This window comes from Tachysurus vachellii, chromosome 7 (assembly GCF_030014155.1).
Source record: "Tachysurus vachellii isolate PV-2020 chromosome 7, HZAU_Pvac_v1, whole genome shotgun sequence".
NCBI lineage: Eukaryota > Metazoa > Chordata > Actinopteri > Siluriformes > Bagridae > Tachysurus > Tachysurus vachellii.
This window is the reverse complement of record NC_083466.1, coordinates 15,258,717-15,283,593: the sequence shown is the minus strand read 5'-3', so window position 1 is coordinate 15,283,593 and position 24,877 is coordinate 15,258,717. Positions and strand designations below refer to the sequence as shown.

The window sequence follows — 24,877 nt, the reverse complement described above, 5'->3', positions numbered from 1 at the left end:
TCCCCTGCTCACACTGCGGGTTTGCAAGGGGCTGATATACATTTTACAGTTTAATATTATTATAGAATGAACACAAAATGCTAAAGAACAAGTTTTTTTGGATAACAAAAGCAACAAGACCCATAATAGGAAAGCTGTAAAAAGTAGCTCTGTGTTCATATTAGACAGCAAACAGAAACTAACAAACAGTGGCCAAAACAAAACTATTTTCAACATCTTTTATCTTAAACATAAGTATCATCTGACAAGGATTTGAAATGTTCCAGTCTGACAAGTTTTGGTTCTTTGCTATCATTTTCATTATTTACCATCAACATTTTCTAGATTGCTGACACCCATTTTGTGAGTTGTGATATAAAAATAGATCATTCCATTTATACATAATAGAGTTCAAAGTCCTTGCATTCTTAGAATTAATGTATAAGTATTTAAGTTTTGTTCATCAGGTAGATCAAGGAAGGTATTTAAAATGAACCTACATTTCATGAACCTGCTATAAAATGTCTATTTAAAGTGTATGTAAATCCTGTCACAAGCACTTTTACTTCCTGTATATCAACCAGTTAATCAAGTTCAGGTTTGTTCAGAGCTTGAGTTGAAACGAGTTAAGAAAAAACATATTAGCAGAGCATTTAGAAACTTAGTATAATCTTTGCAGTGTCGTGATGGAAACAAACCCAAAAATGTTACATTCACAGCATTTAGCAGACACCATTATCTATAGTGACTTACATTTTTATTTCATGTTATACAATTGAGGGTTAAGGGCCTTGCTCAGGGGACCAGCAGTGGCAGCTTGATGAACCTGGGATTTAAATTTATGTCCTTTCGTTCAGTATTTCAACACCTTAACCACTGAGCTACCACATCCCACATCTATATTTACTGGGTATACACTAGACAAAGAGTGAATTAAGTGAAATAATGAATAAAACATACTGTAGTCTTTTATTAAAACATGTTTATTTCCATGTAACATCTAAATGAATCAAATTTCTGAAAGATTTTGAATTCAGATTTCAGTATGGATGCAAGTTAGCAACATAAAGCTTTAGCAACATAACACTGGACCCATTTACCAGAATTAACAAAAAAGAAAAATAAAGAATCAATCTATTTAATCAGATGAAGAATTTTGAGTGGATGGTGTGTGAGTTGAGCTGCCACTCTGAGCTTTGAGTTTCTCATAGTATTTCTGCAAGAGGCAAAAAAAAACAAAAAACATTACAGCAAACTATTAATTTCATGAATGTAAATAACAGCATCATAATGATAAATCTAGGCACGTATGATTTGTAACAGATATGTACAGAGCAACAGTTATTAATTGAGTAACAGTGGAAAAACTACCAGAAATGTTTCATTATAAGTCCAATCTGCAGTTTGGTCTGATGCCACACAATATAAAAAAATATGCAAGTATATAACGTAATAAGATTTAACTAGACAGCTGTCCTTAACACATTTACTCCTATTTTCTGTTCAAACAGAATGAAAATATTCTTTCAACACACAAAAATTGAGCAGTATACAGTACAATCTGGAAAAAAATAATGACATTTTATTCTGCATTTTAATTACTGATCGAACTGTTTATTGAAACAGAAATACTCAACCAGTTATTTTATATTGGCTCAGAAGGCCATTGTTCACAAATTAACCTCAACCTAAATGCAAATATTAACTGGAAACTTATTGTTTTTTTCCCCATTCAGTGTACTGGCTTTTCCACAAGGCTAATTCTGTGCATTTTTTATTGGTCTGCTGTGTGATCTGATAAAACAGAAAAGCATAGCTGGCCAAAATTGATGCTTGCAAAATGACTCCATGCTCACCGGTAAAGAAGCACTATGAGAAGAAGCAGCTATGCATAAACAAACGGCCTTAAATATCAATGACCTAAAGAAGGGTGTGCAAAAATTCTCGAAAACGAGGTGAGAGACACGTTATGTTTTTTGTTGTCACCTGAGGTGATTATTTATAAAAGCTGGTGAAGACAATTATTTAAACCCTGATAAATCAACACAGACACGAAGGAGGGTGTACTTTATTTTTTCCCATGAATGTACATATACTGGCGAAATGTCATATGATGCTCATGTCATTGCTGATCTTAGTAAATTATAGTCTTAGAATAATTTGTTTTTCATAATTTTGCACTTCAGTAAACGTAACAGATGCCAAGATCTAGTGTAACGGGTTACCTGCATGTTTTGGTAATGCCGTAAACTGCTGCAGTGGGTTCTCTTTGCGGTTTCCTCATTTCCATAAAACAAAGAGCAGAGTTTACAGAAGAAACCAGTCTTGGGAACCACAAAGTCCACACCTGGGGAACACAACACAAAAGCACAATGTTAAAATCTGCTAAAGACCAGCAGGGAAAAGGGAGACCTGTCCTAAACAATTCAGACTGTATGCCTGCCTTTTCTACAACTGCTCCCTTTTCTTATACTTATGCTGATTATTTCATTTCGGGTCTGATTATTCCTTTTCATTATTAAGTGTTGCTTATTTTAGATATCTTAACTCCTAACTTATTATCTCTATAACACAAACACATCATGGCTGCAATTTTATAGTAGTAGCATCTTACCGATGGGGTTATCTGGGGTGAAAGGAGGAAGAGTGAAGTCATCAGTTATAAAGGGCTGAGTGCAAGGCTTCTTAGGTTTTGGCTCCTGATTCAGCTCATCCTCACGCTTTCGTTTAGAGTCCTCTGAAACTGAAAAATGCACATGATGTATAAACAGTGAAATAGTTTCTTTTTTCTAATCTGTGAGAAAGATTGGGATTAAAATGTCAGATTTAATGCTGACTTTAAAAAGTAACACTGCATCAATGAAATATTTCTCTTCAATACCTTTTATTACTGCTCTTTTTTCAGTTGTATCTTCAGCAGAAGTACTCTCCTTGACTGTGACTTCATCTACCTGTTTGCTTATATTAGGGTTCTCTTCCTCTGTTCCAGCAGTCTGTGTGTTTGATGAGGCTGAAGTTACCACCTCTTCTACTAGGACCTTTGCTTCTTCTGGTTTAACGTCTGGTTTAACGTCTGGTTTAACGTCTGGTTTATCGTCTGGTTTGATGCTTATTTCTACTGCCTTTGTAACTAAGGGGGGCACATTATCGATGGAAGCTGGTTCCTGCTGGGGGATGTTCTCAGGGAGTTCCTCTACCTGGTTACTAGACCTTCCCCTCTTCCCCCGGGTAGACTTCCTCACTACAGACAAAAACAGAGTGGATATTGTGTGAAATAGCTATGCATTTACTGACAGTTACTTAATGAAAAGACATTAGGCATTTTATATTTTAATAATCTTCCTAATTTTGTAACATTTTTAAGAAACCGATAAAAAGTTCTTAAATGCTGAATAAGCAATGACCTGGTGTCTGTCGAGACCTCTTCTTAGCCCTTCCACTTCTCCTGGTGATAGGTTTCTCCTCTTCAACCATCTGCTCTTGCTTTTCTTCCTCTTCCTCACCCACTTCATCCACGGTCACAAAATTCATCCTGCGTAGTGCTTCTATATCACAGACATCCTCCTCTAAGAAAGATGATTCCACAAGCACCTCAGGCTGGGCTGATTTATCAACTTCACCCCTGGCATGATTGATTTCAGCCTGCTCACTTTCCTCCATTTCTTCATCACCTCTCGCCTCATCCAGTGTAACAAGAGTCTGTAGAGTAAACAAATTTCATGTCATAAGCATTAAATCATGTCAAACAGATGTCCACATAGCAACTAAAACAAGAGACCGAGTACTGGAAAAATACTAACCTCAGGGTTAAAAGAGCCTGCATCATCCTCATCTTCAACAATTTCATCAAGAGTGACCAGTCCCTGCAGAACCTTCTGCAACTGTTCCTCCTCAGCTTCTGCTTCATCACCTCCCACCTCATCAACAGTTAATAATGCCTCAGGATTCTCTCCAGCCTGGAGTTTCAAAAGCTCTTCCTCATCAGCAAAATCACCATCTTCACCTCCCACCTCATCGAGAGTTACCAGGGCATCTTGGGGTAGATGATCCTTGTTCTCCATCTTTTTAAGATCAGTGTCTGACCTTTCAAGTTGGTGCTCTGCAGGTGACTCCTGTTCCTGTACATCAGACACTGGAATGGGCTGCTTTACTGCAAGGGCAGATGAATCTATTTGGTTGGGACCAGGCAAATGAGAGGTTTCTTTATTTGGTGGCTCTTCATTGAAGGAGGCCTTCTCAGAATTCGCCGTGGCAATGAACTCCTTGTCTTTAATCTCAGATTCTAGTTGTTTTGGTGTTAATGCTGCTTCCTTTTCTATTTTGGCCTCTTGGTGGACATCACTACTAATTGCAACTCCTTCCAGCTTTTCTGACTCTTTCTCTCCTTTGACTGGCTCAGACTTTACATGTTCTTTTTCCATCATATCTGTAGCTGCCTGTTCCTCTGCTTCAATATCTGCAGATGGTTTGGACTTAGGTATGGCTAAAGTCTGCGGTTTCTTAAACTTTTCTGAACTAGCATTAGCACTGGATTTCCTTTTAGGTACTAATTTTGTCATGGTGGACTTGGGGTCATCCTCCAACTTAGAGTGTCCTGAGCTAGGTGGAGGAGTGTGCTCCTCTGCTTCCTCTCCTACCTCATCCACAGTTACAAACTCATCTAGGTTGAAGGGAAAAGGTTCCTCAAAGGCTTGCATCTCTTCTTCTTTTGACTAAAACAATTTTTTATTAAACAGAAATATTAAAAAACAAAAAGAAAACATAAAAAACATTATTAATAAGCATTAAAACCATGTATGTAGATAAATGGAAGGACAAACATGCAGATATTCTAAACCACCTTTCCAGGTTTCTTTGTTCTTGAATCACTCCTTGAAGAATGTGTACTTCTGCTGCCACTACGAGTCTATGTAGAAAGAAACAAATCAAACAAATCCATCAACTACTCTAAAAATTCTTAAATTTTGTATCTGAAACAGATTTCTGACCAAACATGTAAATACTTTCTTACCTTGTAGCCTTCCTCCTCACGCTCCCTTGACTGCCTTAAAACTGTGCTGCTCTCAAGCCTGGTCTTGCGAGATGCAGTAAAAGAACTTGAAGATCCTTCATTACTATTGGCAGGAGACCCTTCTTTTGGACCACCCTTGACTCTATGTCTGGAAGAAAGCTCCCTTTCTGGTGACTCAGCTCTTTTACTTTGGCTCCTAGTAATTCTAGAACTCCTTCCCCTTTCCTGATTTTTTTGCCTGTCAGTTTTAGTTACTTTCCTGTCAACCTGTGGAATATTTTTCTCTGTTGAATTCTTCTCCGTCTCGGTTTTTCGAGAGGCTTCCTCTTCCGCACGTTTCATGGAGGACTGTAGACGGCACTGATGGACTGCGGCTTCAAGAGCCTTCAAAATCTCTGGTGTAACTGGTGGAAAGTCCAGCGTCACTTCATCAACTGGAAGAGACCCTTGCAGAGTTGTTGCATTTTCAGCCTGGCTTTGGTCAGAAGACTGTAGTGGGCTATCAGTTTTAACTGGTTCATGCACCTTCAGGTCATCCTTAAGTTGAACCTCATTCTGGGTTATAGGACTTAAATTGACCTCTTTGTCCTCACTATACTGGATGGACTCCTTTTTGAAGGTCTGCTGTGGCTCATTTTCCAAACCAACAGGTTCCACAGTGCTTACTTCACTATCAATACTAGTAAGCGCTGCTGTCTTAGTGTCCACTATTGATTGCAACTGATCATCAGTGTCATCTGTTAATTTATCTTCAACTTGCACCTGATCCATAGCCTGTGAAGCACATTTTGGCCTTGTTGATTCTTCTGCATGTTTTGTTGTATCCTCAGAGTCATTTTCAGCCTGCTCAGCTAAGTCTGTTTTTAATTTTTCAGGATGCTCATTTATGCTAACTGGTACATCTTCAATCTTCTCATTTGTGTTCATTTTTGATTTTTCAGTCTGCTCAGTTGTTTTTATTTGTGATTTTTCAGCATGTTCCATTTCCATTTTTAGGTTTTCAACATTCTCAGTTGTTTCAGTGAGTAAGTTTTCTGCATGCTCCGTTTCCATTTTTAGGTTTTCAACATTCTCAGTTGTCTCAGTGAGTAAGTTTTCAGCATGCTCCGTTTCCATTTTTAGGTTTTCAAAATTCTCACTTGTTTCAGTTATGTTTTCAGCATGCTCCGTTTCCATTTTTAGGTATTCAGAATTCTCAGTTGTTTCAGTTAGGATTTCAACATGCTCTCTTGGTTCAGTCTGCAAGTGGTCAGCATGCTCTGTTGTGTCCATAGAAAATGGAACTTCTTCAGTGATTTTAAGCACATCACTATGTCCTGACTCTTGTTCTTTGATCTTCACCATGGTAACGTTTTCCATTTGGGGGTCAATCTTGTGTTCTTGCGCAAAGTTGCCTATTTTGGATTCACAGCTTTCAATTAAAACTGTTTCTTTATGTGGGGTGTCCATTTGAGATTCATTAGTGTCACTTGGAATTGTTTTGCTAGATAAGCTGGATTCTTCCACAGGGGCCTGCATTGCAATTGCTATTTCATTAGTGGATGTAGATCTGGTGTCTGGCTCAATCTTTGCTTCGGTTTCAGTCTCTTTTTCATCATTTCCAGCACATTTTTTAAGACCAGTCTTTGATTTAACACTGTTCAAATCAGTGGCAACATTTTGTGTGCCTAAAGTACTTGAGGGAGTTCCAGGAGTAACTGCATTTTTGCTCAGAGTTTTAGCAACCCGTTTATTAAACCTAAATGGAAGACAGACTTATTTATATAGAAATTCTGTTTAACAAATTTACTTATGATGAACAGTGTATTATTTTAGACATTCAGAAAGAACAACTTTAAAAAACCCATAAAAAGAGGTAGTAAACATGGTGTTCATTCACTTACCCTTTGGCATCAGGTTTCTTTTTAACCTGTAGGTCAAACAAGTGAATGTCACATAATTTATCCACTGAACAACATAATATAAATATAACTAATAACTTAGATTTTGAATTTTAATCCAACAATACCTGTTCAGGAGCCCTAGGCATTTTAGCAAGCCTGAACTGAAGCGAATTATTCTGTATGATGCATGGAAACTTTTGGAACCGACTATAAACCGACCTGGCAACAGCAGTGGTATCCATTTCAAAAATGATCTAAAAGCAAAAAGAAAATAACTGTGATATTATTTACTGCCCTTACTGATTGGAAGTTTCCTGGAAATATACAATGACCACAAGAACTGCAATATACACTGATCAGCCATAACATTAAAAAGCACCTGCCTAATATTGTGTAGGTCCCCCCTTTGCCACCACAGTGCTCTGATATTTTGAAACATGAACTACACAAGAACTCTGAAGGGCTTTGGCATCTGGCACAAAGACAGCACCGGAATTTTTTTATGGCTTGCAGGTTTCGAGATGGAGCCTCCATTGATTGGACTTATTTGTCCAGAAATACCTACCGATAGTTGATTGGTATCTGGGGAATTTGGAAGCCAATTCAATATCTTGAACTTGTCATGTTCACGATGCAATGCACAGCATATGAATAAAACATTTATATTAGAGCCAGCATTAGCTCTTCTGTTGGATCAAACCAGCTGGGCTATCTTTCACACCCCGTGTGCACCAGCAAACTTTGGGCATTCACCACCCTGTTGCTGGTTCACCGGTATACTATCCATTGCATACCCGGAACACCCCACAAGACAAATTTTGGATATGCTCTGAACCAGTCATCAAGCCATGACGCTCTGGTCATTGTCAAAGTCACTCAAATCTTTACACTTGCCAATTTTTCCTGCTTCCAACACATTAACCTGAAAAACCAAAGCTTATATATTGCCTAATATAACCCACACCTTGAGTGATTTAAAATGTTATTCAAAATCGTAGTATGTTGAAATAAGTATCCTGAAGGTACATGTATGGTCTAGTACTTCTGGTAGATTTCTGAAATGTCGATCCGTCACCCTTTTCAGCTAATATTGCCAAAAACTACATTTGAAGGAGTTTTGAAGGAGGAGTCTTGCATTTTCTGCACAACATTTTAGAGACATGTAAATGACATGTGGAGTTAACGGAATGGTAAATTAAACATGTGTATGTACGAATAATGAATAAACAGAAGTTGAAATTCAGCAAGGTGCTTGTTTACAGTGAAAGATTGTGTACCTACTGTAAGCAACAATGCTCTCTTCCTTATGTTGCTTTAGTACGTCTCAGTACTAACATACCCCTTTGCTACACACTCAAATTTTTAACTTTTTCTTCACAAAAGACTACAAACTCCTAGTGCATGGTATTAAGCAGGCCAAAATGAGATGCAGCAATTGTTCTGCATTATATACTTACCCTTCCATTGAGGGCCAGAGACTGCTTATAGGAACCAAAACGTTTGATGAGGTTGTGTATTTCAGTGATTGCTCCAACCTTATATGGTACGTTATTGACAGAGAGGAGACGCTCAGGAAGCGATGCAAGATCACTGGGCTATGGAAATGCAAACAAAAAAAATCCCACTTAATTTAAACTTTAGTAGTACTGTACAGTAAATGGCATATTATTACTATTAATACTTTTTCACCATTGAGACTATTTAGTAATTTCTTAAGTATGCGTCTCTCATGCCATTGGTTTAATTTTCCATTTATGATCATGAATGCAAGGTTTGTGCATTAACAACAACAGAAATGGAAACATACAAAGTACAATGTGTAAACATAAGCTGTCTGGATGCATTTAAAAGAAAAGGTAATGAGAAAAACTACACAGAAAAAAGTGATTGCTGGTTTACTTACAGACAACATATCCAATCCCATTAGTACTCTGAATACTGATTCCTGGACAAAGAAGAAACACTAATTTATTTTCTGATCTAAAGCTAATCATAATTCAATAAAACATGTTCTTCCCCACACACAGTTTAAAATATTTATTCGACAAATAAAGCAATGCTTGGGTTATGTGCTTACTGTATTATGAAGATCAACAGGTTTGTTCATCATTGTGATGCTTATCTCTTTCTCCTGTAGTTTTGCTGGAGTCTCTGCATATGCCTTAACCAGTGCCTCAGCTGCCATTGTATTAGGCATTTCCAGGTATGCCTAATTAAAGAACATATTTAATTATCAGGAAATTATACCTCTGAAAATCTTTATTAGATCATTGTTAATATCGCTCATGTACACTGGTGGTCTGAATGATATGTGTACCTTGTGATGGCCGATAGCAATGACAGGTTTTAACATTAAACCATGGGGACTAGCAAGATTTGTGAGATCCTCTTCAGTAATTCCTTCCTCTGGAAGACCAGTTACCTCAACTATATTTCTCCTCCATTGGACCTCCTGTAGATGTAATTAGTTTGTAATTAGTCCTGTAGATATTATTAGTTTTAATCATTTTTTACTTATCACTATTGATTTCTAATTATTATGTTGGCTTTGTAGAAGCCAACATTCTGATTTCCTTTATAAGCTTATTATTATTATTATTATTATTATTATTATTATTATTATTATTATTCTTAGCCACAAATTTATCAAGAGTAACTCGTCCTAGGGCTTTCGAGCCACATGCACCAAATTCGGATATGTCGTAGACCCTGGTCTGAAGTTTGTTGCTCCTACTTTTCTAAGCGATCGGAATTCCGGCATTCCCGGTACGGAAGCTCAAAGTGGCCTTTTTTCGTATCCACTTCCATTATAAACTTTGGAGGTTTATAACTCGGCAAGTTTTCGAGCGATTTACACCAAACTCGGACAGGTTCTTTAGGACGTTACTCCGGACAAAGTTCCGGACTCGGCGTTCCGACGGAACTTTCGGTTTTCCCGTAGTCGACGATGGAACGTCCCATAGACTTGAATGGGGAATTCCTAAAATTCCTCTAAGCTTTCACACACGCAGCGTGCGCAGAGCTCAGGCACGGCTTCTCTCCTGTGTTCTATACAGTATAATAATAAGTAGAATCCCATAATGACTGCAGTATTGACATGAAATGTCCAAACCCTCAGTAGCCACTTTTTGCCAAAAGTATTGGCACCCCACCGGGTATACAGGTGACATCACGTGACGTCACGTGTAGCCCCGCCCCCAGAATAAGCGAAATCAAAAATGAGCACAATATGGACATGTCATATATCAAAACACTCAGCCCAATGAGGGGAACTGCCCCACGTGTATTTTGGTCACATCACGTGACGTCACGTGTATAGCCCCGCCCCCAAAATAAGCGAAATCAAAAATTTGCACAACATGGACATGTGACATATCAAAACACTCAGCACAATGAGGGGAACTGCCCCACGTGTATTTTGGTCACGTCACGTGACGTCACGTGTGGCCCCTCCCCCAAAATAAGCGAAATCAAAAATTAGCACAACATGGACATGTCATATATCAAAACACTCAGCCCAATGAGGGGAAGTGCCTCACGTGTGTTATGGTCACGTCACGTCACGTGTCGTCACGTGAAAATAAAAAATTAGCACAACATGGACATGTGACATATCAAAACACTCAGCACAATGAGGGGAGCTGCCTCACGTGTATTTTGGTCACGTCACGTGACGTCACGTGTAGCCCCGCCCCCAAAATAAGCGAAATCAAAAATTAGCACAACATGGACATGTCATATATCAAAACACTCAGCCCAATGAGGGGAAGTGCCTCACGTGTGTTATGGTCAAGTCACGTCACGTGTCGTCACGTGAAAATAAAAAATTAGCACAACATGGACATGTGACATATCAAAACACTCAGCACAATGAGGGGAACTGCCTCATGGGTATTCGGATCACGTCACATGCTTATGTCCGCTCGCCTCCAAAAGTATTGGCACCCTAGCGGTCCAGTAGCTTTCACAATCTTTCTGTCCACTTGCCTGCAAACGTAACACTGACCCTTATGTCCACTCGCCTCCAAAAAGCACCGGCCTTTGCGAATACTTGCACCGTCAAAGCCAACATCAAAGTTTGTCTCGACGAACTTTACAAATCTAGTTAACATTTCATTTGCACTATCAGGATTCCCCATTACAAATTACAATGGCTTATTCAATAGTGAATTAGAAAGCACTGGTGAAAACTGCTTACTGCAAACAAAAGCAAGAAGCAAACGTTAGAAAATAAAATGCCATACCTTCTTTCCAATCTTTTTAACTGGAGTTCCTCCTACATAAAAAAAAAATAAAAATAAAAATAGGTCTCTCTCTCACTCACGGTAACAGAAAGAAACTTAAGATGCTAACAGTTACTGAAGCTGACCTGGGCCTTTTGTTGAAGGCTTGATCTTGAAATTCTGTTTCCCTTTAGCCATGTGTGACTTAGGAACCTCCTTAAGTTTAGTCACTTGCGACACCTTAGTAACATACTTTACAGCTTTAGCGGCTGGTGGCATCTTGGATAGATCTTTAGCTGTAACTGTTTGTGCTCCCTTAGGGCCATCTTTAACTTTACTTGTTTGTGCTGTTTTAGGCACTTTGCCTTTTGCTGCTTGTGACATCTTGTTTGTGCCATGTTGGAACTCCTTTCTGTGGTGTGCAATTAAGTTAGATCATAGCATTTTAATTTGCAGTGCATCCTCTGTAAATCTATTTCATCACAGATTTAAGTTAAAACTTACTTCTTAACAACAGGCATCTTCTCATGTTCAGAACACCTTAGTTCATCCTTGGCCTCCTATACACAAAACAAACCTTGTATGAAAGTTCATCTTTTTTAAAATGCATAGGGCCTAATAATGACTGCTTAGACAATACCTTCTCCATGCAGATTTCAATAAGCTTCCCACGCAGCTTCAGGTCTTTACAGCTGGCCAAAGCTTTGGCATCTTCCTCCCTTTCCATACACACTGAGGCCTAATATGGAGAAGGGTTATTACAAAGACTGGCAAGAGTAATTCAATTTTTATTTAAGCCAACTAATTACAAAGGATTACAAAGCCTACAGTTACATAAATATTATCAACCAAGTCTTATGGTTAAAATTTGTCCATACAAGAATCCAGTCTACAGAGACTCACTTAAACAAGAGTGAGGGATGCCTTCTACACAATCTAGAAAATGTGTCCAGCAGTTGAAAATCTATGTTAATGTTTTAATGCTGAGCATAACTGAAAACATTTAGTAAACACCTGACATTAAAACTCATAACCACATATCAATAAAACCACATATCAATAAAATAAAACAAACACTGCAAACATAATTCACAATACCTCAGAGATGGCTTTAAGGAGAATGGCAGTGTGAATTGCCCCAAAAGGCTCAACAGCAGCAACTAGCTCTTGGCGTGTAGTCCCAAAAGGAATACCCTTTAATCTTAGCAGACAGGAAGTTCCAGGACCGGCAGGCTTCTTAGGCTTCACACTCTAAAAAACACAAAAACAGTGAAATTGATAGATCTTTCACACACACACAAGTGATAACCCTCTTTTCTACTGGAAAAATAATCACGGCCGCTTTCCTGACCTGGCAAAGTTGGCACGCATGCACTTGTCTGCTCCCTGCACAAGCACCGACAGTGAGAGACTGTTCAGTGCAGCAGCCCATGTTCTCGATGAGAAGAGGAACAGACTTCACTGTGATAAAGCAGAGAAGCTACTCTTCATCAAGAAAAACCTGCCACTTTACCTCAAGAAGTAGAATGGGCTTGTCTAGTGTTTAAATATTTATTATCCACTTTGCACATCTGCAATTCTTGGTGCATTTGTTGTTGTTAAAGTTCTACAGTTGGGCTATGGAAGTCTTTGTTTTGATACACTATTATGTTGTAGGCCTACAGTGAAAATATTGTTGTATCTTTAAGCAGTTGCACTTGTTCTGAATGCACTTTGTTTGTATGAAAGAACATATTTAATTTTACAACCTTTCAGCAGGCCAGAGGGCCTGTACATTATTATTTAATGTACACATGAGTGCATTTAAGTTAAACATTTAAGTTTGAATTTTAATTTATTTTATCCTGTGCATTGTTGCAATGTGCTATAAATAAATATTTTCATAATTTGTAATTGATTTATTCTTTGAAACTTTAATATTAATTGAAATGCCTTGATTTTAGTAAGGTTAGTACACAGTCATAGCCATAAATGCAATGGTAATAATAATTGGCATAATTTCTTTCGGTGTTTCGGCCTTGCTTTTCTCTTTTTCGGTTTTCGGTTTCGGCCAAGAATTTTCATTTTGTGCATCCCTAGTAAATATTAAACAAAAATGGGGAAAAGGCATCATACCAACTAGCTAATCTTTTTCTTATCTGTTATCCAATAAAAAAGTCATTAAATAAAGGAAAGCATTCATTGAAAAAAAAAAAAAAAAAGGCTTTTGTTATAAACAGTGTAATAAATATCAAACTCATATCAAATAATCATATAACATCATCGATTACCTTGAAGAAACTAGGCTTTGATGTAGATAAGCTGCTTGACTTGGACGATTCACTTCTTTTAGAAGGAGGAGATGATGATCGCTTTCTACCACTCTTTACTGAAGATGACAAGGAACTGTTCCGCTTCTTGTCTAGCTCAGCTAACAGTGCAGGGGCCAATGATTCCACCATTGCCTTCAGAGCACTACTGTCAGACACTGAAGATAATTCTGTTATAGAAAGTAAATGTGGAGAAAATGTGATTAACATTTTGTACTCATAAAATAATAATTTCTTTTTTTTTTTTTTTTTTTTTTTTTTTACGCAATTACTCCATATGAAAAGACAGTACTTTCTGATTTTACCTGAAGACTCCAGAAGTCTTTTTGCTAGTCTTTCACTGCTGCTTGATCTCTGCAAGCGAGGAGGACTGCTCCTTCGAGGGCTTATTCGGCGAAAACTCCGTGGAGGAGAGCGCCTACTACTGCTGTAGCCTGGTGACCTTGATCTTTGGTGTGGCGGGCTACGAGAGCGCTGGCGTGGAGGGCTACGAGAGCGCTGGCGTGGAGGGCTACGAGACCTCCGGCGTGGAGGGCTGCGAGACCTCCGGCGTGGAGGGCTGCGAGACCTCCGGCGGTATGAAGGTGAGCCACGACTTTTCCTGTGGGGTGATCGAGACCGGCTTCGAGAACGTGAGCGGCGGTACCTCCGAGGGCTTCTGGACCGCGAGCGGGAACAAGACCGCTGACGATGACTAGATGAACCATGGTGGCGCTTGGGGCTAGGAGTTCTGGAACAGTAAATGTGGACAATTCAGGGTTTGGACTATGTTACAACTTTGACTTAGTCCTACAAGGACTGTGCAAAACTATGGCTCAAAGATTCATAGTAAAATAAAAATATAAAACAGCACAATATACCTTGTAAGGGAAACAGTCTCTGCATTCCAATCTGGATATCTATTTAAAAAAAATGCTAATTAGCATATCTTCAACTAAATGCTGATGCAATTTAAAATTTTTAAAATAAATAAATTTAAAAACGTACTGTTTTCTGAGACGTCTACAACTCTCAATGTGAAGAGATGTGTTCTGATGTTCAATCCAATCCTGTCATTAAAAAAGGTATACTTCAATATACACTGCATAACCCTAGTTTGCTGCTTAGTTTTGAAAAAAATTATGCCATTAAAGGATATTATTAAAAAATATATATATATATATATAATTTATCAATCTTAAACGTCCAATACAATAGAATGATAAACAAGCAGTTATCAATCATTTTATATATTTATACACACACACACACACACACACACACACACACACACACAAAAGTTGTCTTAACAATATACATTTAAACACAAACTCATCTGAATTATCACCTTTAATAATAAAAATATCTAAGATGAAAGTCCAAAGCATGTTTCATAACATTTTCTGAAAGTCCCAAATTAGCATAGGCAGAGAGCTTATTAAAAAACATAGAAAAGGAAGTTATCAAAAGTATAAAAAAAAAAAAAAAAAAAAAAAAAAAAAAGGTCCTTGGAGATATCTTCTCACAGGTCATCATGATGTTTGCACGTTCATCGTCAAATCAGATTCAGTCTGAACCCAGGCTTCTCATCAGACTGTTCCAGCACACTTTATGCTTTCTGGGACCCATAGCCATCTTCAGGAAGTATGAAGCAGTCCACTTTCCAAAGAACCGTAGCGTAGTAACTCACAAACAGTATCTTCAATTTCTTTCTTACACATTAAAAATAGGATGACAACACAATTGTTGACCTCTTCTAAGTTTCTTTCAAGTTTTGTAATCGCATCATCACAGCAATTCTTTTAACATGCTCCCAGTTAGGAAACAGTTAACTAGGTACATTATCATTATTTTGTTACTACACTGGGCTCACTGTGATACAAGACACTCAAAAACAATGAGTCACTTCAGACAAACCAGAATTTATACAATAAATTTAATAGAAATCCTTCAAAAATGAAACAGTACAAAAATTTAAAATACTCACCTTAGTCTGGACACATTCTACGTTACATAGAGAGCATGTATGGGGAAAGATTCTTGGGCTAGCAGCTGAGTAATCATTCATCATGGTCGGAGTTGGTAACCTCTTTGCAGCTGAAGTTGGGACAAGAGGTGGGGCAAATGCAAATGAACTTCCAGAGATCATCGGGACCATAGAAGTTAGAGAACCAGCAACAGTGGACAGAATCTGTGGTGGACGACTGATGGGCGATGGTACAGCCGTGGAAGTAGACAGCCTCCTTGGGATTGCCTTGGCACCTTGGATGTCTAGGCTTTGCGACGTGGGTCTTGGAGCCATCACTGGAGGTTGTTGAAGCTTTGGAACCATAATTGAAGCTTGTGCAAGACCAGGGGTAGCCATGTTTTGCTGCGGACGATTACTTTTTTCAGCATTACCGAAGGAGGAACTTGTGACTTCCCTCCCATACTTGACTGATTCTTTAGTAAGGTGGTCATGTGCATATTTGTCTGCTTGTTCCTCAGGAAAATCATATTTCCTAGCATGTCCATAATCAATAACTTGGCCTTGTCGTGCATCAGAGACCAGAAGATCAGATGATCTTCTTTCACGTTCAGCGATGTTCCTTGTGGCCTTGCGCATGCGGATGTCTCGCAAAATAAAAGGCAGGTTGTCTGGAGTCAATTGATCATCAGGGTAGTGGCTAAGAAGCTCTAGGTCCTCACTTGAGAGTCCAAAGTTTGCTAATATGCTGCTGGCACTCTCTGGAGTGTAACGTGCAGGGTGATGTTCTGAAGGAGATTGGCTATCCAAACCACTCTGTCCTGCACTGCTGCCAAAACCTGAAGACTGAAACCTCTGTGAAGAATTTGAGGAATGGCCTATACTTGCTGAAGAAAAAAGTTTGCTTGGAGCCTGGTAACCAGTCCAGTCCACATCATCAGACCTTCCTGAAACACTGGCTGCTGCATAACCACCACCTACTGGAGGAAGCACTTTATCTCTGACATCTTTCTTCAGGCGGGGATCTACTGTTTTCGGCTGTTGAAGCATTTGGGTGACAAGACGCACTTCCTCAAGAGCTCCACGAATGTTCATATCTATAGATGTATCAAGGTTGTGTGAAATCTGTGGCTGACGCTGACTCAGTGGAAATGACATCTGCTGGTTTGTTGTCATTCCCCCACGAGTACTAGACATGGAGTCAGGCGCAAGGCGAGCTCCTGCCAAGTCCAGGCCAGACTGTGACCCAACACCGTACTGCCCCGCTGCACTGGGTCTCTGGCCACTGGAGAATGGCCCCCCACGGGGATTGTACATGGGATGGGACATAGCAACCTTGATCAAGTCAAGAAAGGTCAGAGCAGGTAAACCAGTAAAATGAGAAGTGAAGTTTCTGGCAGTAATCACATTCAGCTGGTGCAGTGCCAACTGAGCCTTTATATGGGCCAACTGGAGGGAGACAAGGCCAAACAAAGGCAGACCCCCAAAGTTGCTCAGGGAATTCGTAACAGGGGGCACACTACTTTCCAAGCACAATGCAAAGCTGAAAAAGTTGAGGGAAAAAACACAGACAGGGTTACTGGCTTGCCGTTTTCAACTCCAGAAAGCGTGACGGAAAGAAGGTTGTAATCCCTGACCCGACCCCACCCCCATTTTTCTCTCACATATTTAAGATTTGTCTTTCTATCGTATCCAGAATATAGATGTACACTGTTAGTGGTCATTTAGTGAACAGGAAAAACAGAAAACATAATAACACGAATGGAAGGGGAATATTTTTCATGATTTTATAAATAAAGCTGAAGCAACAAAGTGACAGATAATTATTAATTTTCTATACAAGTGTGCAACAAGCAACAATTAACATCCAAATTGAGATTCTCAATTCTATGCAAATTATGCATGATGCTGTAACACGCCAAACCTTTGTCTATTGAAAGTATATGGGCACATAGCGTATTAGCCATATGTTACAGTCAACACCCTGAAAAGCTGAACTGCTCCCATACACCAGACCTTAAAGATCTGGGAGGATTTTCTGGATCGTGCTTGTTACTAAATGGAACACTGATGCTTTTCTTAAGCCAATACTAGCTAGTATGGTAGTGCATTAGGTCATGAAAATTGCTGTGTGTTGGAGAATTACGTTTCATCGCAGGTGTATTGAATTTAGAGTGCTTACTATAAATTAAATAAAGAGATATGCTGCATCAGTACACCCCTAAGAAGAACGAACAATTCAGTAGACAACTGCCAATAAGGTGTGATGGTTAGGTGTACTTTTTTGGCCATATTGTGTATGTTAAAGCAGGCAATGTTCTTACAAATAAACTCTAACTACCAGTTTAATCAGAAATACCCATTGTTCTATTTAAGACACAAATATGACTGAGGGAAAAAAAACAATACAAAAGGCCCATTTGATTGAAAGTTAAATCTTCTTAAAAATGCAATTTATCTTTCATCACTAATATGAGAAACATTGTTTAACTCCGATCTAAATTTAACACACGTGATCTAGAAAATCAAAATGATGCAACATAATTTAGGACTTGAATGGTCAATGTTTAATAACAGGGCTAGACATAAAATGACAGCAAAGTCTAACAAGTGAAATGTGTGATCATTTACTGCTTTGGGGGGAAAACAAATCCATTTCTAAGGTTTCAGAATTCATAATAATGTACAACCAACAGGTCTGTTCATCAGTTCCTTCCCTTTTATAACGTATACCTCAGGCTCCACGTTATTCAGACTTACCTCAGTTTACTGCACTCACCCATGGTTTACAAGAACCAGGGTAAAAAAAAACTCCTACAGTTATTTTCACAGGAATCAGCATTCAGACTCTTCACAAGGTGCATGATTTATTGTATTATAGGTACATTTAAAATGGATTAAGCTTAATTGGCCATTAATCTACAAACATAATTGAACCTAATAAACCATAATGATATTACAAATGAAAAACTAAATAGGTTTCTAATAACTATTAAGGCCCTTGTCTAAGGCACTCCTAATTGAGTTCAGGTGCATCCTGTTTGCTTTCATTATCTTGAGCTGTCCAACGATGACTTTACTGCAGTCCGCATATGGAAGCTTCAATTGACTGGACTTTTGAAAGTCCCATATCTGTATGTATAATGCCCTATGGACACCATACATGTCAGACCAAAAACCAAGCTAGAATGTCTAAGGAACTCTTTTTAGACATCATTGCACAAATTGTGTAGAGAAAGGTATCGGCAAAGGTTTAAAATCACTTCAAACTTTGCACAGTGGGATCATTCATTGTAAAATAGAAGATGTCTGTAAGCACCAGCAGTCTTCCCTGAGCCAAACCCAGTAAACAGGCTAGAAGGGCCTTGGTTAGGGAGGTGATTAATGGCTGATCTAACAGAGCTTCAGATGTCCTCCACTGAAATAGCAGAACCTGTATTAAAGGACAACCTCTCAGAAATTCTCCCAATCGGACCTTCATGGTAGAGTGGCAAGAAAAGGGCATTCCTGAGTAAAATGTATATGACATGGCACTTAAATTCCAGGAGCATGAAGGGAAAAAGGTTCTCTGGTTTAATGGGGGAAAAAAACTTTTTGGGCTAAACTCACAAGCACAGTCTGGCAAAAACCAGGTGAGGGTGCTTCTAAGTGGCGCAGAAGGAGAGACTGGATTAAAGGGTAGGGTGAATACAGCAAAATACAGGGTGCAACTTGAAGCATGCAGCCAGGACAATGCTGTAGTGGCTTCAGGACTGAAGTGTCTCTGAATATCCATGAATGGTTAAGGCTAATGTTCAGACTTGAACCTCATCTCAGAAGAAAAGTTGGCACTTCACAGATGGTTCCCCCATCCAATTTGGTTGAGTTTCAGAGGATCTTCAAGGAAAAATTGGAGAAACTGCCCAAATCCAGGTATGCAAAGCATGTAGAGACTAACCCAAGAAGACAAAGGTGTAATTGCTGAAAAAGGTGCTTCTACAAAGTACTGAATAATGGGTCAGAATAATTATTTAAATTTTAGATTTGTAATATATTTGCAAGAATAAACACAAACATCGTTATTGTTGTTATAATTGTGCATAAACTGATGGCCAAGAAAGTAAAATGCAAAAAGTAAAAGTAAAGCACCTTTTAAATGAAGCCTATAATACAATAAAAATTGTGCAAAAAGTGTCTGCATGTGAGCATAGTGCACAACTTTCAAACTGTGCTGACTCTTTCATGCTACACAGCGTTAATCACTTGTGGTCGGGTGTTTGTGTAACGTGCAGACCCCTCTAACCACCAATCAATCCGACAGAAGAGGGTCACATTGTACACAATGCTTCACGCCTGATCCCCAAATCCCACTCTCACAAAACCTGAATGCGATTGTTCTTAAACATTTGCCCCATTGTCAGTATTGTATATGAAAGTATGGTAAAGAAATAAGAAAATCTGGAGAAAATATTGGTTGGAAAGATGGAAGCAGTAAGGATTGTCTGAAAAGTTAAGAGAACTGGAGATATAGTACAACAAAGCAGCCATTTTATATGGTTCTCCAAAAGAAATCATCAAGATTGTTTTAATTTTAGTTATCAGGCCAGGCAAAATTAGACAAAATCATTTTGGGAAATCAGGGCTAAACTCATGAAGAGTGCCCCAGGGTTCATGGTGAGACAGAATTGTAACCTGAGCAAGCAAACAAAAAAAGTCACAGTTTATAAATTGCATTTCAATCTTACAAATAACAACAGATTATAGTTCAATATTGCAATTTACTGCTATGGACACATTATTGTAAAGATAAAGATTGGATTTGGAGGAAAAATACTCATCATTTTTATTCAAACAATAACCTGCATTATAACAAAACAAAAAAAAAGGGGGAAACTCATTAAAACCTCAAAACAAATTGAATATCAATTTGAAGTAGAAAACACTAGGCATTGTGGGCTGGATTTAAGGTTAAAGCACTTTGGATGTTTGTTTTCATGCCACAGTGTTGAATGTGAATGAAATATAAAAGTGTCAGTTTACTGAGAGACTGAAATCTGAACACACTCGTGTTTGTTTACTTCACTTCACATCCCACTAAACACTCAACAACTACAAGTTAATCAACACGGAGGTTTTTGTCACCGTGTTATGAACCGAAACGTTATAAAGAGAAAACCTGCGTAATCACGAGGCTAATGTTAGCATTAGCTTTTTTTGCATTTTAAAAACAACAAAGCTGACAAGTTTAACACGTATACAAACATCCCAGACGACACTAATTCGGACTCGGGTTGTTTTTTGTCCATAAGTTGGACATTTATTGCACCAGACACACAGCCGTGGCTCATATAATATGTGAAAAAGGCTAAACGGTTGACAGGCCTTAGTCTGTTTGGCCTACTCAGGCCGTGTAATAGATACCAGATGTTTATATAACATCCAACGGCCAACATAAGCCGCGTTTTCCTATGAGACATACCTCGTGTTTACGACCTGTTTTTTCCCCGCAAACCTAAGTCGATGGAAAGCGACATTTCTTGAACGAAGTGATTATTCAGCCACACGCTCCTTGCTCATTTCTCCTCTATCCGGTCACAGCGAGAAGAGATCAGGGCAGAGCTGCAGACCAGACCAGCTCAATCGATCACAGATACACGGAAGGAAGTAGAGGGAGCTACGCCTTCGTTAATAAACGTGTATGTTATATAAATGCGTCCTATTCGAAATGTATCCACCATATTAAAGATTCTAAGCTTTTATTTGTTAATGCATACGGCTTTACGCATACGGTGTGCATATTTATTTTGTGTAAGCGCACAAGTAGTTCCGCATGTAACGGAACGGTTACGTAATATTAATGCGCCATGTTTCTATAGTAACAGCTACAGCTACGTACACAGCGAATTGACGTTCACAGACACTCCAAATAATATAAGACTAACAATAAACGGCTTTTTATAAACATTTTATTTTTTTAGCAAAGACATTCTTGCATGTATGGAATGAGTCTCGGTTATAAGTGGTAAAGGGTGGTGAAGAATTAATATTGACGCTATAACGTGAGAGAAGGAACTATCTTGTCTCGCGGATGTGTCTCACAACATTAAATCTAACTATAAAATGTTAAAAAGCTTCACGAAACATTCAGTAATACATTAAACTTGTAATTTTTGCCAAATCACTGTTTTATAAGCAGAATATTACACTCTAGTCTGTGCGGTAATACGAGAATAATGTACATTTGCAGGGTGTAATGCGGCACAAGTGTGCTTGTCCTTACTCAAAATATCCACTAGATGGCAGAATTTTCATGTCTAACCAGTGAAGTCTGCCAGGCGTCATTGGCAGTGAGTATGACTGCGTTTAGTTTGTGCAGAATCGCAATAGTATTAATTCCCATCTAAATACTGGCACAAATATTCCCCCAAAGTCATAAGCAATCAAACCGTGTTTAAGGTTTATATTCCCCATTCAGAAAGGCTATATTATTATTATTATTATTATTATTATTATTATTATTATTATTATTATTATTATTATTTTATTTTTTTTACCATTTTCCAACCTTTCTAACATCAGCATTCTAGCTTTTTAGCTTTCACTATCTATCTAAAGCTATGGATAGTAGCAACCTTTCTTGCTCCTAGACAGTTGTAAAATAGTAGATATTTATTTTCTATAAAGCAAACTGGGACACATACATAGATCTCATGATTAAAAACAAAAACGTTATTTTATATTGAATTCTTATTAAATCAAATGCAGACTGACAGGTTTCATCGGAGACTGCCTCCACCTCTCTGATGCAGTGATAATTTGATAGTGTCAAGATCTGACTACAAGATACTATACAGCTGTGTAACTAATAAACTAACTATAAATTAGACTGAAACAATGCCACTACTCAAACCCTATAAACTTTTTAAAATAGGATTTTGCTGATATGACCAATAACTGACTGAGTCAAGTCATGTGACTGCCGGTCAGGTTACACATAAGGACTAAGATATGGGCTGGCATATGAAATGAATAGTCAGGAGCTTACTCAAATATTTGTCCATCCAAACTAAGTTCTAATTACTCTGCACTAGAAGAATAATATCACTACAACTCCATCATGTTATCTCCTACATGTTTGTACATATTCTTTGAATGACTAGCCATGGTGAACATCCAAGGCCTGCATAGTGAAAGACTATAATCAAGAGGCCAAGAACATCTATCAGTAAACCGCAGGTAGGCCACAGTGACAGAGTGAGATTTGGCAGTTGCAAGAGTATTTTGCATATATTATAGTCATCAAACATTCTATAATTTTATCACCTACCCCTCTCACTCACTGCACATTTGTCAACTTGTCTACTACACTGCATGTTGTGGAAGTAGCATGACACCACTTGCCATTTGTCTCTGTCTGTCAGCCTGTCTGTTTGGCAGAACCAGCTAAGAACAAATGTTTTGGGTCTCCTGTGGCCTGTTAGGCAGACAGATAATCAGACATAATAAAAGCAAATGTACCCTAGGATTTAATGGGAAAGCACAGAACTCAGCACCTCTGCCTGAGCCACCTCGATCTTTTGCTACATGTAAAGCCCTGCTGACATGACAGTCATTGGATACTCAGCTCAAACCACAGCAGTTTGCACCCTAGCTTTAATGATGTATAAAGGTGTTGTTATACATGTAAAATAAAAAGATAGGCCAGTACAAGATCCAATGTAATCTTTACCACTCTGTACTGATATACTGCTTGGCTACATCACAAATATGTAATGAATGACATGAATATGAATTAAATACTCAAATATTACATGAAACAATTGATTTGTTGTGTTGTAGACTTTCACATTAAAGATATATGAAAATTAAACGTATTATCATTTAGGTTTTGAATACTAGAGGTGTCTTTGGTAGAAGTATGTTACTGAAATCAAAAGAACATTTTACATTTCTTAAATCACATGCATTAACCTGTTGGTTGCCAGAGACACAAAATACATACAGTACAAACATTGTCCCATTCAAGGCTGATCCCAAAAAAGCTGCACTCTGGACTTGATAAGCTGTTCATTGATAACCAGCAGGAAAGGGACAAGGATGGCCATGAACAGATAGTGTTGAAAGAGCAAAGCAGCGTCTTCAACAACATCAAATTAGCCTGCCAATATTAGCTTAAAGACAAGATGTACACAAAACGGATTGGATAACCAATTGCACAAAGAAATATATTACACTATACATTATAGACTATGTATTTTTAACCGGATAGGTAGCTTAAACTATCCACTGCCTGATTTAGCATGAATAAATTAAAACAAATTACATGTGATATTATGTCAGGTATTTTTTCTCTGTGTATGCAATACAGAAGCACCTATTAAAAAAGACTAATATCACAAAATTCTTTTGGATTTAAAAAGAGTTTGATTTGTGACAAATAAGTGGTAAATATGTACTGTACATTTTCCCCATAATTTTTCCAACCAAACACACACACAAACACACTCACACACAAACACACACACACACACACAACGTACTACCTGGCCAACGCACTACCTTTGGGGGAAGTCGTGGCCTAAAGGTTAGAGAGTTTGACTCCTAACCCTAAGGTTGTGGGTTCGAGTCTCGGGCCAGCAATACCACGACTGAGGTGCCCTTGAGCAAGGCACCGAACCCCCCCAACTGCTCCCCGGGCGCCGCAGCGTAAATGGCTGCCCACTGCTCTGGGTGTGTGTTCAGGGTGTGTGTGTTCACTGCTGTGTGTGTGCACTTTGGATGGGTTAAATGCAGAGAACAAATTCTGAGTATGGGTTAGCCGTATGTCACGTCATGTCATGTCACGTCACACACACACACACACACACACACACACACACACACACACACACACACACACACACACACACACACAGAGGCACACAGTTTATGTCCATACACAACCACGCAAGCAGGGTAATCTTGTAAATGGTTTGATGGCTCCCATATATAGATATCCAGCCATCTGAGGTCATGGTAAGAGTCATAAAGCGTGAAGTTCACCCAAAGCACTGACACATTCTTGCTGATCATATGTTAGAATTTGAAATAAGAATATATCATATACAACATAAGAGTAACTTCTTAATAAAAATGTAAATATTTCAATATACTTAGCTATTTAGAATCTGTATAAAGTGCCTCAGGGCTGCAAAATATACTTAGATATACAACACCTACTATTATTGGAACTTTGAATGTGCTTATTATAAGAAAATCTAAATTCAATTTAGATATGAAGCAACACAGCCAGACTGCAATTAACACATGTACCTCTGTCTGGGACGAAATGCTGAGCTTGTCTCATGGATCTGGGGTGGAAAACCTACCGCATATTTATTCACTTTAGCAGTACTATGGGATATTGGGATGTTTTTTATTTAATGTTAGGAACCATTCAAATAAACATATAATGAAACCATGGCCTAATTTGGAAAGATTAAAGATAGATTAATTGGTATCATGGGCTCATAAATCAGGATATCATTCTCAACACAGGCAGGCATCTT

At 38.4% G+C, this 24,877-nt stretch overlaps 1 protein-coding gene across 1 annotated transcript; it reads right to left on the bottom strand.

The window, feature by feature from the left end:
- Window positions 1–922: 922 nt before the first annotated feature.
- znf638 (zinc finger protein 638) lies at window positions 923–16,943 on the bottom strand (the record flags this gene model as incomplete). Its single annotated transcript, XM_060873630.1, has 24 exons — window positions 923–1,195; window positions 2,205–2,326; window positions 2,594–2,722; window positions 2,861–3,220; window positions 3,384–3,678; window positions 3,780–4,691; window positions 4,820–4,885; window positions 4,991–6,728; window positions 6,874–6,899; window positions 6,999–7,127; window positions 8,331–8,468; window positions 8,777–8,818; window positions 8,951–9,082; window positions 9,191–9,325; window positions 11,118–11,149; window positions 11,243–11,508; window positions 11,601–11,656; window positions 11,737–11,835; window positions 12,195–12,347; window positions 13,367–13,575; window positions 13,711–14,135; window positions 14,266–14,304; window positions 14,393–14,454; window positions 15,372–16,943. Coding segments are annotated over 24 exons (7,215 nt in total), but the record flags the coding sequence as incomplete, so codon positions are not given.
- Window positions 16,944–24,877: the final 7,934 nt, after the last annotated feature.